The sequence below is a fragment of the Erigeron canadensis genome, chromosome 3, assembly GCF_010389155.1.
Source record: "Erigeron canadensis isolate Cc75 chromosome 3, C_canadensis_v1, whole genome shotgun sequence".
Lineage (NCBI taxonomy): Eukaryota > Viridiplantae > Streptophyta > Magnoliopsida > Asterales > Asteraceae > Erigeron > Erigeron canadensis.
Genome location: NC_057763.1, coordinates 29612542 through 29628391, shown reverse-complemented (window position 1 = coordinate 29628391; position 15850 = coordinate 29612542). Strand labels below are relative to the sequence as shown.

At 32.0% G+C, this 15850-nt stretch overlaps 3 protein-coding genes across 3 annotated transcripts; 2 read left to right on the top strand and 1 right to left on the bottom strand.

Annotated features, from left to right (window-relative positions):
- Positions 1–451: 451 nt before the first annotated feature.
- On the top strand, positions 452–1556 carry LOC122592917 (transmembrane protein 45A). The gene has a single exon (XM_043765249.1). The coding sequence runs from the start codon at positions 538–540 to the stop codon at positions 1426–1428; it is 891 nt and encodes a 296-aa protein (XP_043621184.1). The 5' UTR covers positions 452–537; the 3' UTR covers positions 1429–1556.
- A 216-nt stretch (positions 1557–1772) lies between these two features.
- On the bottom strand, positions 1773–2435 carry LOC122592918. The gene has a single exon (XM_043765250.1). It carries the CDS (start codon positions 2310–2312, stop codon positions 1938–1940), a length of 375 nt encoding a protein of 124 aa, XP_043621185.1. The 5' UTR covers positions 2313–2435; the 3' UTR covers positions 1773–1937.
- A 2144-nt stretch (positions 2436–4579) lies between these two features.
- On the top strand, positions 4580–5790 carry LOC122594430. Its single transcript, XM_043766886.1, has 3 exons — positions 4580–4982; positions 5157–5264; positions 5341–5790. Exons 1-3 carry the CDS (start codon positions 4656–4658, stop codon positions 5626–5628), a joined length of 723 nt encoding a protein of 240 aa, XP_043622821.1. The 5' UTR covers positions 4580–4655; the 3' UTR covers positions 5629–5790.
- The last annotated feature ends 10060 nt before the right edge of the window (positions 5791–15850 follow it).

Here is a 15850-nt window from a genome sequence, read left to right as displayed (position 1 = left end):
ATATTGCTCATACATAATCTTCTCTTCTTAAAAACAGACCATAGAAAAGGATATCTTTGAACGACCCGTGCGAATATACCGTCCCATAATTAATCTTTTAAAAACTCATAATTATTGTCCTTAATCAAGTTTAATGGACACATAGGATGTTCTTGTTTCTAATCATCTAGTGGACAACAATGTCCATTTCACCAAGGATACATTTACTTTCTAGCTCATGCACAAGTAAAGGTGTTTTTTGCGTAGAGTTTTGTAGTTTCAAACATATATATATGTTTTCTTTATGTCATAACATTTGCCCCTTGAATGTTAGATAAGACACATCTTTTTGCCTTGTGCTAGCTTTTGCTTAAAAATGGCTGTCTTATTCTGATTACTTGTTTGTGGAAAACACATACAACATTCACCAAATTACAAATGCACTAGTTTGATTATTGACATCTACCTTCTTTTTATTTTACATGATTGAATCTTCATATATATATGTTCAAACAATTGTTTTTACAATAACCCGGATATTTTAGTGTACAACATTCCATGGGAACACTAGCAGGACATCTAGTCCCTGGTTCGGCCCTTGCTCTACTTGGATTATGGCACATCATCAATACCATCCGAGCCTACCACCTCAAAGGCCCGACCCAATTCAAATCAAGCTTTTGGCATCCCTTAGTGAGTCCGGTGTCCAAGCTAGCATACATGGAGCTCATGCTTATTATTTTTTTCTCCATATTTTCCATAGTTATGCAGGTTTTGGATTACCCTTTATTCTCCTTTGCATTTAAGCTCAATAATTACGAGCACGCCACAATGTTTCTACACTTAGCTATATATGCTGGCTTTACCCTTTACAGCGAGTTAAAACAGAAATCCGACATCTTGTTTGAAGTTTCTGGAATTCTTGCTGCTTCTGTTTTCGGTCAAGAGCTGTTTTTACTTTATTACCACTCAGCCGATCATGTAGGGATCGAGGGTCATTACCATTGGCTAATGCAACTTATTGTGATCGTTTCCTTTTTAACAGCGTTATCTGTCACTATGATGCCATCCAGCTTCCCTTCATCACTTGTTCTTTCTATATCAGTCGCGTTTCAAGGGTTTTGGTTCATTAACATGGGGTTCATGTTATGGGTTCCTGAGTTTGTCCCCAAAGGGTGCACCATACGGTTAGGCCACGGTGGTGACAGTGATATGCACGGCGCAGTCATGTGTGGGAACCACGAGGCGGCTTTAAGGGCTAAAGGGTTGGCTAATTTACAGTTCAGTTGGATACTCGCCGCAATTTTAATATTTGTGGGGTTTATATGCTTATGTTTCCAGAAAAAGGCCCCTCCTAGAAGTCAAGCTATCGAGTATGAACGACTTAATAGTCGAATTGCTGAAATCCCTCTTTCGGTTGGTGGATTTAAGCAAGTTACTTACCCATAATGCAACTTATGTATATGGGATAACAGAATCATTTCTAAGGGTTATAAATTGTCAAAAAGCTTTGATACTACTAATGATATATATGTTGCTACTAGTCTAATAATACTTTTTGGTTGAATTTTGTTACACATTACTTGAAGCAGATTAGAAAGCATATATATATATGATGGTATTAGACTATTAAGTATGGTTAATATTCGTTATAGAGAAACAAATATATAACACAAACAAAATATTTACGGTCAAAATTAGAACAGAACGACTTGAAAAATCTAACTAGGACATTTAAACTTCGACAGATAAGAAAGCTTATAATATGCACCTAACTAAAAGGATATAAGAAAGAGCATAAATGATGGTATTATATATATAACATCTGCTGCATACATATTTATGATTGATGATTGAATCTACATGAATTCAACAATGAAACAAAAGATAATAATATGTTTTTGGGGTAAAACAAAAAGTGTGAAATCTCTTGAAGAATTCCCCACAAATATTTTATCTTACTCAGCTTCTTCAACAGATGCTTCAATCCTTAAAAGAACAAAACCAACTGCAACTCCAACAAGTGTTAGTCCATTCATAATTGCAGCTATCTTGAAAATCTCAGCCACTGCACTGCAAGTTGAAGTTAGTGCACCACCACCATTTTTAAATGATGGTTTCTTTCTCAATGAGCAAACAATGTTTGCAAATTGTTGTTCAGTGCAAACAGGAAGTCCTAATGCAGCCACAGTGGTGTTATGGGCTTTAAGCCCACCAAATGAGTTCATGCCTTTGATGTAAGTCACTTTGGTTGTTGTTCTGTTTGATGACTTACTTGTGGGTGCAACCACTGTGAAGTTGACTGGAGATAGAGTGGCTGAGGCTGTTGCCATTGTGAGATTTTTGGTTGAACACAAAATTTGGTAAGTTGGGTGGGTTGGATTGAAATGTGGAGATGATGAGTGGGTGATGAAAGAAAAGAGAAAAAGAAAGATATTTGGATAAGATGAGAAGATGAATGGATGGTTGTAAAGAAGATGACAAGATGAGGAGAATTCAGAGCTTGTGTTTTACACATATTCTTCCAATCTTGGCCTAGAAATCTTATGTGGGACATTTTTGGTAGTTCCCTTAATTTTTTTGAAAAATAAAAATAGTCTCCTCATCAAAATGACTAAAAAGAAAACATACATATAGGCTATAGCCCATAGGAAGAATAATACCGTCCAACAAACCAATGACCATTTGGTCTTAGGAACTTATTCTTTGTTTTTTATCAAGTTTTTAAGTGATCGAAAAGGAAATTGTTTAAAGGATATTATGGATTTTTCTTTAAGCAAAAATATTTTGTTGACAAGTTGTTCAACATGTTTAAGATTTCAAGTTTAGTCTTATTTGATATCTTTCTAATCATGTTCTTATTCTCACTTAACATGAGCTCACATCGTACCAGATCCATTTCTCTTAATGAAACATTCTGTAACCAACCTTATAATGGCCAATTGGCATTGTGATCCACGCATGTCGCCTTTGAGGTGCGACTCACCTGTTGTTATGCATGTGTAGTTTGCTCACTAGGTCACAGAAACCACATACCGTGTACAAACTTGCGATTTGACATGTACTTTGATAAAAAAAAAAACTAAAATCATATGAATTACCTATAATTTGCTAGTTTTGACTAATGTATAGTAGAGCCCAATTAAGTAGTTAAGTGTTTTGCACTTAAAAAACCTATATGAAAGAAAATTTTGCATCAATTTGGTACAAGTAATTATCCCACTTTAGATTTCAAAAGGAGGTTTTTCGGGGAAAGGATTCCCTAAAGTTATCCCAACTTGACTAGTTAAGTTGAGAAGATCTTGACCCTTGTATGAAAATCAAGGGTCAAAATTTAAAGATTAGTTAATGTTGAACCTTGATTTTTATCCAAGGGTCAAAATCTTCCCATGAATAGTCAAGTTGGGACAACTTTAGGGAAATCCCTCCCTCCCCCTTCCCATGATAAACTATGAAAACATATAGTTCATGATAAACTATAATTATCCCAATTTTTTTCTTGTACTATGGTCAAATAGGTCTAAGTTACTGGGTTAAGAATAATCTGGCTCCGACTGGAAACCAGCTGAATCACACAAAAATAAACTCAGATAAAAACTAATTAAGCTCGACCGGTCATTGGTTCAACCTGTTAAACCGGTTGAGTCAGCCAGCTTTTAAAAGATCGACTGTTTTTGTTTGAAGAGGCATTGTTTAGAGCGCTACAACTATGATAACACATCAATGCCTACGTTTCATTTGTACAAGGAAGGGTGTTTCATGTTTGGAGTTCATATGCTTTTCATAGGATTAGGATTTTCTTAAATTAGTTCTAACAAATTTATTAAATCATATATTAATCAACTTCACTTTAATTTCATATATAACTAAAAAAATTATCTTCACATGTCACTTATCTTTTTCCTAACTTTGTATTGATAAGGTATTAAACACAGCAAAGATCGATAAACATGTAATTATTGTCCTTAACAGAAGAAAAACAAGTTTACTCTCCTCAAAACTTATAAGTTATACTTGTAACAAACATGATTGAAAAAGTCAGATTAATACTCCTTTCGTCCTATTAAAAATGTCATGTTTTGAATTTTCAAAGTTTAACTTTTGTAACTTTGACCTTAAATAATTTTATTTGTGTTAGATAATGTTTGATAAAAGTTATACGAATTGATTGTGTTTTAGACGTGTTTTTTAATGGTATTACTTTTATCAAGTTTTATATAACACAACAAAATATATTTAAAGTCAAAGTTTAAAAATAAAAACTTTAAATATTTAAATTATGACATTTCTAGTGGAACGGAAGAGTAACATTTTTTATACAATTAGGCAAAGGCGTAACAATGTTTTCTTCCTATCCCAATATATGTGATTAAGCATGTAAATATGTGAATTTATTGATGATTACTTGACAACTTCTATAGCAACTTCAAATTAGGACAAGATCCACCCACTTAGCCTAATAAGCCGTGTCAAGCTCCCATTTCTAGCCTGTCTCATAAATCTCTAAACTCTTCTTTTTAAGGAAAAAAAAAACTTCATCTATAAGTAAACTAAAACCCCTTTAATTTTCACCTAATGAATATAAAACCAGCATCCCGATAGAAATGAAGAACATTATATAGTTTGATTTTATAAATTCCATCGCAAAATTTCCCCTGATCTTTGGGTAAGCAGCCATGATTTTATCTATTTCGATTCTATATTTCCATTCGAATCGGGCAATTCCGATTCTAACAATGATTATGGCAATAGTGATGGCGGTTTATTCCTTAGATACCAACAATGTGTTTGATCCATGTTCGGATACAAAGGTTTTGAGAGGGGATGGATTTACATTTGGACTCGCATTTTCTTCAAAGGAATCTTTCTTCTCTAACCAAATTCAGCTTTCACCCTGCGATACTCGCCTCTCCCTCCACGGAACTAATGCTCAACTCGCTGTTTTTAGGCCAAAAGTCGACGAGCTCACATTTCTCACTCTTAATACCTCTGACTTTGATCCGGTACACATATCTCCCATTAATTTCACACTTAATTTTAGGCCAAAATTCTATAAATTGTCACTTTGAGAGACAAAATGATCGAGTTTTGTTAGGTTCCCATGTCACATTAAATCTTAAAAGTTAATTTAGTGAAATTAAATACTAACTCGCTATTAAAAAAAACAATTTGCACAGGCAAAAGCCGGGGGATACATGGTTGCATTTGCTGGAAGACGATATGCAGCAAGATCAATCCCTACTTTAGTTGCGGATAAATCTAACATCATCACAAGTTTCACTTTGGTAAGACGAGTACAAAAATGAACACACACCTTTTTGAATTGAACGTATTTTGATCAAATATTTTGATTTTTTGAAGGTACTAGAATTCAAAGAAGGAAGACTAGTTAACTTATATTGGAAGAAATTTGGGTGTAAATCGTGTGCAGAGAGATCGGGCATTTGCCTCGACAATGAAGTATGTGCTACACCCGTTTCAAAGTGCAAGACTAATGGTGGCTCGGTGGATTGTAGCATTAGTGTGCAGCTAGCGTTTTCGGGCACAGATAAGATGTTAGAAGTTCTTAATTCGTGGTATGAGGTCGAAAAGCTTAGACAATATTCGCTAGTTGGTTTGTACGAAGGCATCAATGGCTTAATTGGTTAAGACCAGGTCCATATATATCGAGAGACGTCTGGTTCGGTTAATTTTATAACTTGTACTTGTTTATTAGAGTGGAAAAGATAAAGTACAAATTTAGTGTAATTTATCATAATGATGCATGATTCTTGGGTTCTAAATTTTACCGAAGGCAAAAAGTTGCAACAATCGAAAACGTTGATGCTCAATGTATGTCCAACTTTATTGATGTGGCCAAATAACTACGTTCGGGCATCATTTAAATTTACACCATATGTATGATGTATCAAACAGTTTGCTCTGTTTGGGCCGGGTCATGGCAAGAACCTTCAGAAATACGGAGTATACAAGTATATATTATAATTAAATTAAATGCTAAATGCCTTAATCAATCTTTCATAAAATAATAAAAATAAAATGATTAAGTTTCGAGCTATAAATGAGCAACGAGAGGGGATACTCTCACAATGTAGCGGCGCTGAAAGTAACGGTAGTAGTGGTGGCAGTAATGGTGTGGTTATTAATGTAAAACTAATTGACATAAATACGATAATATAGTTATTTTAAAGGTTAAAAAATGTATGTTGTAAATAATTTCACTAAGAGAATTATAAGTATTATAAGTGAAGGCTTTAAATTATTTAATAGATGAAAGAGGTAGTTTGGATAAATAATGTTGGAAAATATTTATATTTATATAAAAATATATGATGTTGTATTATATTTTATTATTAGAAACTAAGGCTCGAAAGGGTCTCTTTTAATGCCAAGTACGAACTAAGTTTTTTTTTTTTTTATTAAAGGTTGATGTAATGGTCATAATTGTTTTTTTATTTCTATTTTTTTATAAAAATAAACTACTTATTCTCCTTCTCAATTTTTCTATCCTTAAAAATCTCGAAATACTAACTTTCAACAGTTTCTCAGTCCACAAACTACATTTACCAAAAATATCCCTAAAATATACTTGATCTATTCAAACTACATATCTTATTTCACTAATTAATTTAAATATTTTCACCTAATATATTATTAATATATGTAATGAAATTATTTACAACATCTTTTGAGTCTTAAAATAACCACGTTACCCCCATTTACATTAATAATCACATGGTTTTCGCCGCCACCACCATCACCCGTCGCCGTCGTCGCCGCATTGCGTGGGTACCCTTCTCGTTTATAATATAAAGATTAATATTCGTAAATAAAATATATTTAATTAGTTTATTTTTATCCCATTTTTTGAACAATAATTATTTTCTGAATTTTTGATATAGTTTTTAGTTATATGTATTTAGCTTTAAGAATTACTCGTATGTTGGATGTTAACAGATTGTTTGTTTGTAACATGTTAATTTGATTGAATCCTCCCTCCCAATATCTACCTCTCTAGCTAATCAAAACGCAAACAAAAGAACCACGTACGGCAAACGTCACCACAACAAATCCCAGAAACTCTCATAAATCTGTTTTCCCAATTGTATCAAAATAATTTCGCGTTACAATTAACAACTTTTTCCCATATCATTTATTTTATTTTATGTTTCAAATATAGATAAATGTTAATATCTCATTAGGGGTTTAAATTCATCATCAATAAAACATATATATATCGATCATGGAAACGTTACAAGATCTTATCGAAGAAGCAAAACTTCGTACTGTTTGGTGGCGCGTTTGTATTTTCATCGTTACTTATGTCTTAACTCGTAAGTTTTAATTTTTTTCTAATCCAATTATCTTCAAATTGTAATACTTTTTGCATGACTAACATTCTTTACATACGTACATTATGTCTAATGCATGTTAGTTAATAACTACTCCGTATATTTTGTTAACATATTACAGACACAAGTAAGTCAATGTGGATGAATGTACCTATAGCAATACTTTTGGTAGCAGGGATTCATATTTTGTTAACAGAAGTCGATTTTCGATGGAGGAACAAGAAACCAAACCGACAATCATATATATTTGTCACACCTAGAGAACAAACAAATGTCTGTTAATGATTCTAGGCTTTAGACATTGCCTCCTCCACCAAACTTCGAAACCAGTAATGCTAATACCGGTTTCATTTTGCTTTTTCTTAACCCGGTATTGCAAATACCATTTTCGAGTAAAAAAAACGAGAAATACCGGTTTACCCACTTGTACAATTATTTTTTTTTCGAAAACTTGTTTAACAAAACACCCTTGAAAAACAACTGTTTCAAAAAAATTTCCCCTGACTGGCCGGGTTGGTTCCAAAATTCATGCGCTCCAGACTGTTAAGTTGTTACCAGAATTTTGAAAGATATACAAGCTTAAAACAACACTCTTTTGATGTTTAATTAAGAACATACGGATCATCGAAGGAAGTTGTACACATGATCTCTAATTGTGCTTGCTTATCTGATTTTTTTTTATAGCTGATATATTAAATAAAAAAACACATAACATTCATCCTCTAAATCTAGCTAGTAAATGAAGAAAAAATAACAAACACACGTACACCATCATTATCAATAATTAATCAATTAATAGTAATATATAATATATAATAATAAAGAAAAAAAAAATCATCAGTAAGTACGTACGTACGTACGTAAAAGATGGAACAATCATCTTTGATTGATGAAACTTATAAATTACTCTCATATATACTTTCTTCGGAGGAAGGGAGGAACGTACTTGCAAAGAGTTACCGGTAGACCTCCATCACTACAAATCATTGGTTCACACTTGGTTATAAAAAATTTAAAACAATTTATGAATTTAATTACATATAAAAATATGTAAAAAAAAGTTCTATTTAAAAGTGTGAATAAATTTCAAAAGTTGTAATTTTTTCACACCTGTAAGTGTGCAAACAAAATGTTAACACTTAAAAGTGTGAACACTTGTAAAATATTTCCACACTTAAAAGTGTGAAAGCCAATTTGTAACACATGATTTCTTTACACCCTCCATATGTGAAGAAAATAAGTGTTACAAATTAACTTCCACACTTTTAAATGTGAACAATTGATATATTTTTACACACTTGAAAGTGTGAACTTTTCTTTTCCACATTTATAAGTGTGTAAATATTGTGATTTTTTAAATTTTTTCACACTTTAAAATGTAAATTATTTCTACACACTTTTAAATGTGATTTATTTAACAAATTTTTTCACACTGTTTAAAGGTATGAAAAATCAAGCGTGAAAAAATGACATATTTGTTGTAGTGCATCGTGATTATCGATATCGATATCATCATAGATACTGTTTTTTCTTAGATTGACCCTGTTATAATAATATCTGCTGCTGCAGCTATCATCCACCTGGGCTTCGAAGAAAACGGCGTTTCGTTTATTGTCCACGTCCACAGAACTGGAGGAGATATCAGATTCATTGGCTGCTTTCAAATCTAGGAAAACCTTCAAGGCCCCTTTTTCATTAGTCTCCTTCTTCTCCACGATTCGAGGGATACTTAGAGTTATGGCTTCAAGTACTTGTTCACGATTTTCCGTCAAGCAGAGTGTATACGGCATCCTGTCTAATAATATCTTTCTTGCAAGATGTACCGCCAATTCTACATACATACATACATACATACATGTTGATTTAGTATTATATTTTCAATATATTATCTAACCAAAAACAATCCTAATAATAAAGATAGAAACATCTATATATATATATATATATATATATCAAAAGAAACTAGCTAGTACTATATCATACATACCTGGTATATACTTAGCGTTGATAGTGGTAGTAAAATCACGTCGACTAATTGACGTTGATGGGGTGGCTGCTGGACGGAAAGAAACATTAGATTTGGTGGCAGTGGCAGTGGCAGTGGCGATGGTGGTGATCGAGGAGTTTCCTTGCGGCAAACATCTTCGATCAACAATTTTCAATAACTTTTCACAAGTTTTCTTTTATATATATATTTTATATTTTATATATCGATGAATGAATATAAAGTTAAACAGTTAAATTTATAGGGCATGGAGAGTTTGTTTATATACAGGTTTCGATCAATATATGGGTGGGAGGACACAAACAAATCCCAATTAGTATCAAACCGCTATTATGTTAAAAGTCGGTTTCTTTTTTGTTTTTCTTTTCCTTTTTACTCGTATATATAGCAAGTCTTAGAGCTTTTTTTCACTAGTCCAACTGGTTACAGGCATCTCAGGTTTTACCTAAAGTCTTGAGTTTGATTCTTAGGGATGATAAGTCTCGAAGTTTTTTCCACCGAATACTTATAACGGCCTATGGTTGACATCTCGTTGTCTAGAATACATGCAAGATTTCACCATTATACAATGAGATTTCCCTGATGTCGCATATTGACCGAAGGTTTAAAAAAAAAAAAAAGAAGATAGGACTCTTAATAACACATATTTTTTTTATTTGATTTTTATTATACACAAACAAATCCCAATTCCTATACAAAACCAAACCGCTAAATGTTTTGTACCGATAGACATTTATTATTATAGTTGCTTGTTATTGGTTTATGGATATACCAATTCTAATCGTCAGGCTCGTCTGACATCTGATGGAATTAAATATTAAAATAGTAAAAAATAAAATAGATAAAAAAATAACAAAAAAAATTTAAAAGAGTAAACCATTTTTTAGTTAAAAAAAATCATAATCAAATTCCAATTTACAACAAACTAACCTAAAAGAGATGAAAAATAACAATAACATAACAATTCAATATCGAATAATTAACAGTCACAAACAAAATACCAAAATTAAAAGTAAAATGATATAAAAAAACCGTTTTTTTTTATTATTGTAAAATTTACTGAACTTGATTTGTTTATTAAAGATAAGAAGAAAAAATATAATATGAATGAAAATAATTAATAAAAGTTTAGGTTGTATATATAATAATTTTTTAAAAAGGGTAATTGGATGATAGTTGTATATATATTTATTAGGAGAGTTTTAAGGATATTATATATTTTTAAAATTAAAAAGATTTATTTTGATAAAATTAGATTTATGATAAAGTTTTAAATATAATTAGCCATCCTTACTTCGGGTGTGTTCAGAATGATTTAGCACTGAATAATTATAAAGTCTGAATGGCTCAAAGACATTCAATGAATTTGATTTTCAATGAAAAATATATGTTTAATATTTATTCTGAATGGATAATCTGAATAATTAAAATGACATTTTCAACCTCCTTCATGATCATGTGCTGTAAAAAGATTATCAACCACAAACATAACATCATTTTATAACAAAACAAAAACATAACATGAATATTAATATATATCATGATAATATTAAGCTTTTCAACAACAGAGATCAAATTTTAAAAAATAAAAAAACTAATAATATATTGACTTGTAACGTCTCATTTTCTTAAATATATATGCATATATTAGGTTCAATATTTTAACATATATATATAATAAAGAAATAAATAAATGATTATGTAAATTTATATTATTACGAATATTAATAGTAACAATAAAATTTACGGACACTTGGCCTACATTGACATTGCTTAGTCACACCATACTTGCTTAATCACATATAAGAAACCGACCTTATACTTGGTGATAATGTCTAGATACAAAACCCGTTAGCCATATTTTAGTCGTCTGTCTAGAAATGGTATGGAGTCAAGAGCTTGCGATGTTAATAACATCATAGACAAAAACTATTAAAAAATTTATGGAGAAGACTAAATTGAAAGTGTGGGTGGGTGTGGACTTGTGAAAAGAAACGAAAACAATGGCACTCAACAAATATCAAAGTTGTGAGATTCTAGTAAATAAATAAAGGTCAGTCAATTATTAAATTGTGGTTTTATTACAAGTAATGTTATTATCAGTTCTAGTATCATTAATTAAAATAAATAAATAAATAATATTACATGATGATCTGCGATGACTTTATGGTTAAGAATAGTGAGATTGAATCCTCAAATTTTGCTAAGAAACTAGGTGTAGTTATTGTGTTCCAAAAATAAGAAACGAAGAGAAGAAGATAGAAACTAATTAGTCAACTATGAATTTTAATCCTAATCAAATGGGTAAATTCTTAGGTGCTTGAAATATCGATGTGTATGTACATGACTTGCTATTTAAGAAAAAAGTTTTATAAAGCTTAATAAACTAATTTATAGTCTTGGTTGGTGTAATAGTAAGTAATTGTAGTATGTTAACATGATATGTATTGGTAGAAATATTGGAAATTCATATGATGGGTTAATTTGTAGAATGGTGGTACTATAAATACAAAGTTAGTAGCAATATCATGATATTTCTCATACTTTCCTTACAATAAATAATGACTAAGCTCTTGATCCATATTAAATCAAAAGTAAATTATTGAAGATGGTAATGTAAAAATTTAAAGTGGATATGTGATGGGTTGTAAGCTGTGAACTCGAAAAACAAAAAGAAGATAGAACGAACAAATTTTACATGTAGATTTTAAGCATAATTTATGTAAGTAAGTTTAGAATGGTAATAACTAGTAGTCGTGATCAATGTTATAGAAGAAAATGACGTTGATATATGACGTTGAATTAGGTAATATTGTGCAAGAAGTAGTGTTGGCTAGACAGCATAACCACGTGCAATGTGAGTTCTACTTTACAAGTATAATTGTTAAAAGAGCCGAGGGCTCATGTTGTGTGATAGGAACTGTGTGATAAGTACTAGTACTAAAGTGTTGTGTGCACAAGAAAGTAAAAGTACCGGGGGTACATGAAGTGGCGGGGACACATAAAGTGTTGTGCACAAGAAAATAAAAGTACCAGGGGCACATGAAGTGACGGGGCCACAAAAAGTGTCGGGGACACATAAAGTGCTGAGAGCACGTGGAACGGTTATGTTTGTAAATTAGAACTCACTAAGCATTAAGCTTACGTTTTAGTTAACATTTTTGTAGGCGGGGAGATAAATAGGGAACTATCCCTATGATGAATTGAATGGATAATTTTGAAGTATGGAAATGAAGTACTTGGCAAGGGACCGACCCATAGTAATCTTTCTTTTGAATTAAGCTATGTATGTCCGGTAAATGATTTTGTTGAGGTTATTAAATGGAAATCGTTACAAAAAAAAAAGTTTGTAAGTGGTGTTTAAAATTATGTATTTATGATATTATTTTGAAATGTTAATGTTGGCATAGTTAACGTTTATAAAAAAAAAATAGAAATGTTAAGGTCAAATTTGTATTTAAAAGAAAATAACAATAATAATAAAAGGGGTTGGGGTGTTACATGACTTCAATGCCAACAATTCCGCTCCTAACAAAAATATAGATAGTGTCAAACCTTGTTGTTTCAATTTCGGATGGAATCCGCTCACACATCACCGACTTCCTTTTAGCAAATCTCTTTGCAAACTATAAATATCTTTTAAATTTCATAAAATACTATAAAACTAAATTTTGCTACTATACCACTTGCAACAGAATACGAAAGTGATATATAAAGTTTATCAAAATTACAGTAACATTGGGGATATGGATATTTTTGTTTTCAAGAGTGATATATATTACATTATTATTATTATTATTATTGTTATTATTATTGTTATTATTATAGAACTTTGTTCATTTGAGTCTTAAATTTTCTTTAAAAACTAGGGGACAAATCTTGGCCATTGGATTATCCCCTCAAAAATAAATCCCAACCCTTGATATCCCTCCCCTTCCCTGTCGTCTCCTTCCCCCCAACACACACACACACACACACACACAATCTGCCTCTCTCTCTCCCCGCTTTTCCTGCGACGGGATCTTGAACCACCGCCATCTCCACCTTTATCTTTGACCGGCGACAGCAACCAACTCCTCCTCCTTCTTCTCCGGCGATACAACCGTCGGAAAAAGCAACAAACTTCGCCAGAAAACTTCAAACGCCGATATATCCTTCGTTCCTTCGAATCAGAACATCACACTTCTACCAAAACACTCACAATCACACCGCGAACAAACCCTGACCAGAAATTAATCCGATCTATACTCGCCGGAAAACTTGAAAAACTCACCGGAAAAATTAAAAACACTATAGCGGTGTTGCTTCTTCGAATTAATGCATGAAACTTGTACCAAAACACTCAGAAACACATTCCGCACAAACCTTATCCAATAAACACTGTTTTTGAGCTCGCTGGAAAATCAAAATCCACCATCTCTTGGATCGCCGCCGGAGTAACCAATCAAGCTTGATTGGCTTGACCAATCAAATATGATTGGACAATGTCGCTGGAGTAATTCGCCAGAGTAACCAATCAAGCTTGATTGGCTTGACAATCAAATATGATTGGACAATGTCGCCGGAGTAACCAATCAAGCTTGATTGGCTAGACCAATCAAATATGATTGCACAGTCGTCGGAGTAATTCACCGGAGTAACCAATCATGTTTGATGGGATTTTGATGATGGTTAATCCAAGGGCTGAGATTAGTCTCTTGGTTTCCATCATTTTTAAAGGATCCATATGAATCAAACCCTATTATTATAACAATAGATCTGGAAATTCTTGTCTTCAAGAGGGATTATATCTTGAAAAACAGAGTCCTGATCCATCCGTATAAAATGTATAGAAGAATATGGTGTAAGGATGAAAGGGAGGAGGGTATTTGGGTAAAAGTTGATTGTTGAATGGTTTAGAGAGTCTTTAAAGGTGGGATGGTTCAACATCATTTGGATTTTCGTTCAGCATGGTTCCTTGTTCAGATAGACAAACCAAACACTCTGAGTGCTGAACTCAGTGCTGAATGGTTTCAGCTACAATCAAACACACCCTTAGTAAATGAAACATCTGTAATGTAGAGTTGTGGGTTAATATCAAAATTGATACGCTAATATAATTTTCACATTGATACAATGTATGACCATTTTTACAACTACATACTATTTTTCAAGTGCCAATAAACTTTTATTGCTAAATGAGTATTTTTTTAGCTATTGCCAATAAAATTTTATTGCTAAGTGAGAATTTTATAAATCACATGAATATGATCTTTAGTCATGTGTTCAGTTAATTAAATTTTATTTTTAAAAGATTAAATAATAATCTTTTTAAAAATACTATGTCTAAATATAAATACGTACATAATATTCCATTGTTGGATATGAGCCATTGATTAAGAAAGATTATGTCAAGTACTAACTATTGAGTTTTTTTATAATATGAATATGTTGTTGTTTAAGATGAAACTTTAATAAATAGTATAAATATATCTTATTTTTTTAATTTTATCTATATCTATACTTCTATACTCCTTTATAAAACATATTGAACATCTATTTTAGGAAATTAAGCACTTTTTCAGCATTCCCATAATACCCCTTACACCCCTACTTAAACATAAAACCCTTATATATCATCTTTCCCCATTCTTTTTAATTATTACACGCTCTCATCAACCTTCTTTCACCTTCCGCAACGCCCTCTTTCTTTACCGTCTCCCTCGATCTCCACCACCTCCTCCCTTTTATAGTGTCATCGCCTTTTAGCCGCCGCAACGCGCGGGCACTATGCTCGTATTTCAATAATTGTTTATAAAAACATAAAACGTTTTATAGTGTACAGAGGCATATGTACGAACTAATTTTTATGATGTCAAATGGTCAATCCAAGCAAGAGATAAAAAGGAAAAAAGAAATAATACATAGGACATATTATTTTTTATTTAACTAATAAATAACATAATGTAATATGTAATATTTAATAGTAAATGTTTTTTACTTATGTCTACTTTTGTCATTTTATTTATTTATTAAAAGTTTCAACTATTTTACCAAACACTTAAATATATCTAAAAAGGTACAACTACCAGCTTCCAGCTACAGCTATCAGCTACTAGCTAATAACCACCAGCCAGCCACCAACCATCAGCTACCAGCTTTCAGCCACTAGCTACAAGCTACTTTTGCCAAACATACCAATGAAACATCCATAATGTAGAGTTGTGGGTTAATATCAAAATTGATACGCTAATATAATATTCACATTGATAGAATGTATGACCATTTTTTACAGAAGTGATATTCGTACCATTTTTACAGAAATCTCTGATGTAATTTATTTGATGAGCCAGAAGTGATATTTGTATTTGTATTGTCATACATGTTTCTAAGATATCAGTAGGACGCATGATGGATAAACGTTCGACCTGCATAGTAGCCGGACCCAGCAGACAAGTATCTCTTCTTTTCAGTTTCTCTGGGACAGGTATGATTTTCTAAACATTTCTCATTTTCCGTCTTGCATTTCCTTGTG

What these genes read in the sequence shown, in the direction of transcription:
- LOC122592917 (XM_043765249.1), top strand. Translation starts at nt 538, where the DNA reads ATGGGAACACTAGCAGGACATCTAGTCCCTGGTTCGGCCCTTGCTCTA.
- LOC122592918 (XM_043765250.1), bottom strand. Translation starts at nt 2,312, where the DNA reads ATGGCAACAGCCTCAGCCACTCTATCTCCAGTCAACTTCACAGTGGTT.
- LOC122594430 (XM_043766886.1), top strand. Translation starts at nt 4,656, where the DNA reads ATGATTTTATCTATTTCGATTCTATATTTCCATTCGAATCGGGCAATT. An exon ending in ATACCTCTGACTTTGATCCG is followed by an intron (nt 4,983 to 5,156) that starts GTACACATATCT and finishes CAATTTGCACAG; the next exon opens with GCAAAAGCCGGGGGATACAT. An exon ending in TCATCACAAGTTTCACTTTG is followed by an intron (nt 5,265 to 5,340) that starts GTAAGACGAGTA and finishes GATTTTTTGAAG; the next exon opens with GTACTAGAATTCAAAGAAGG.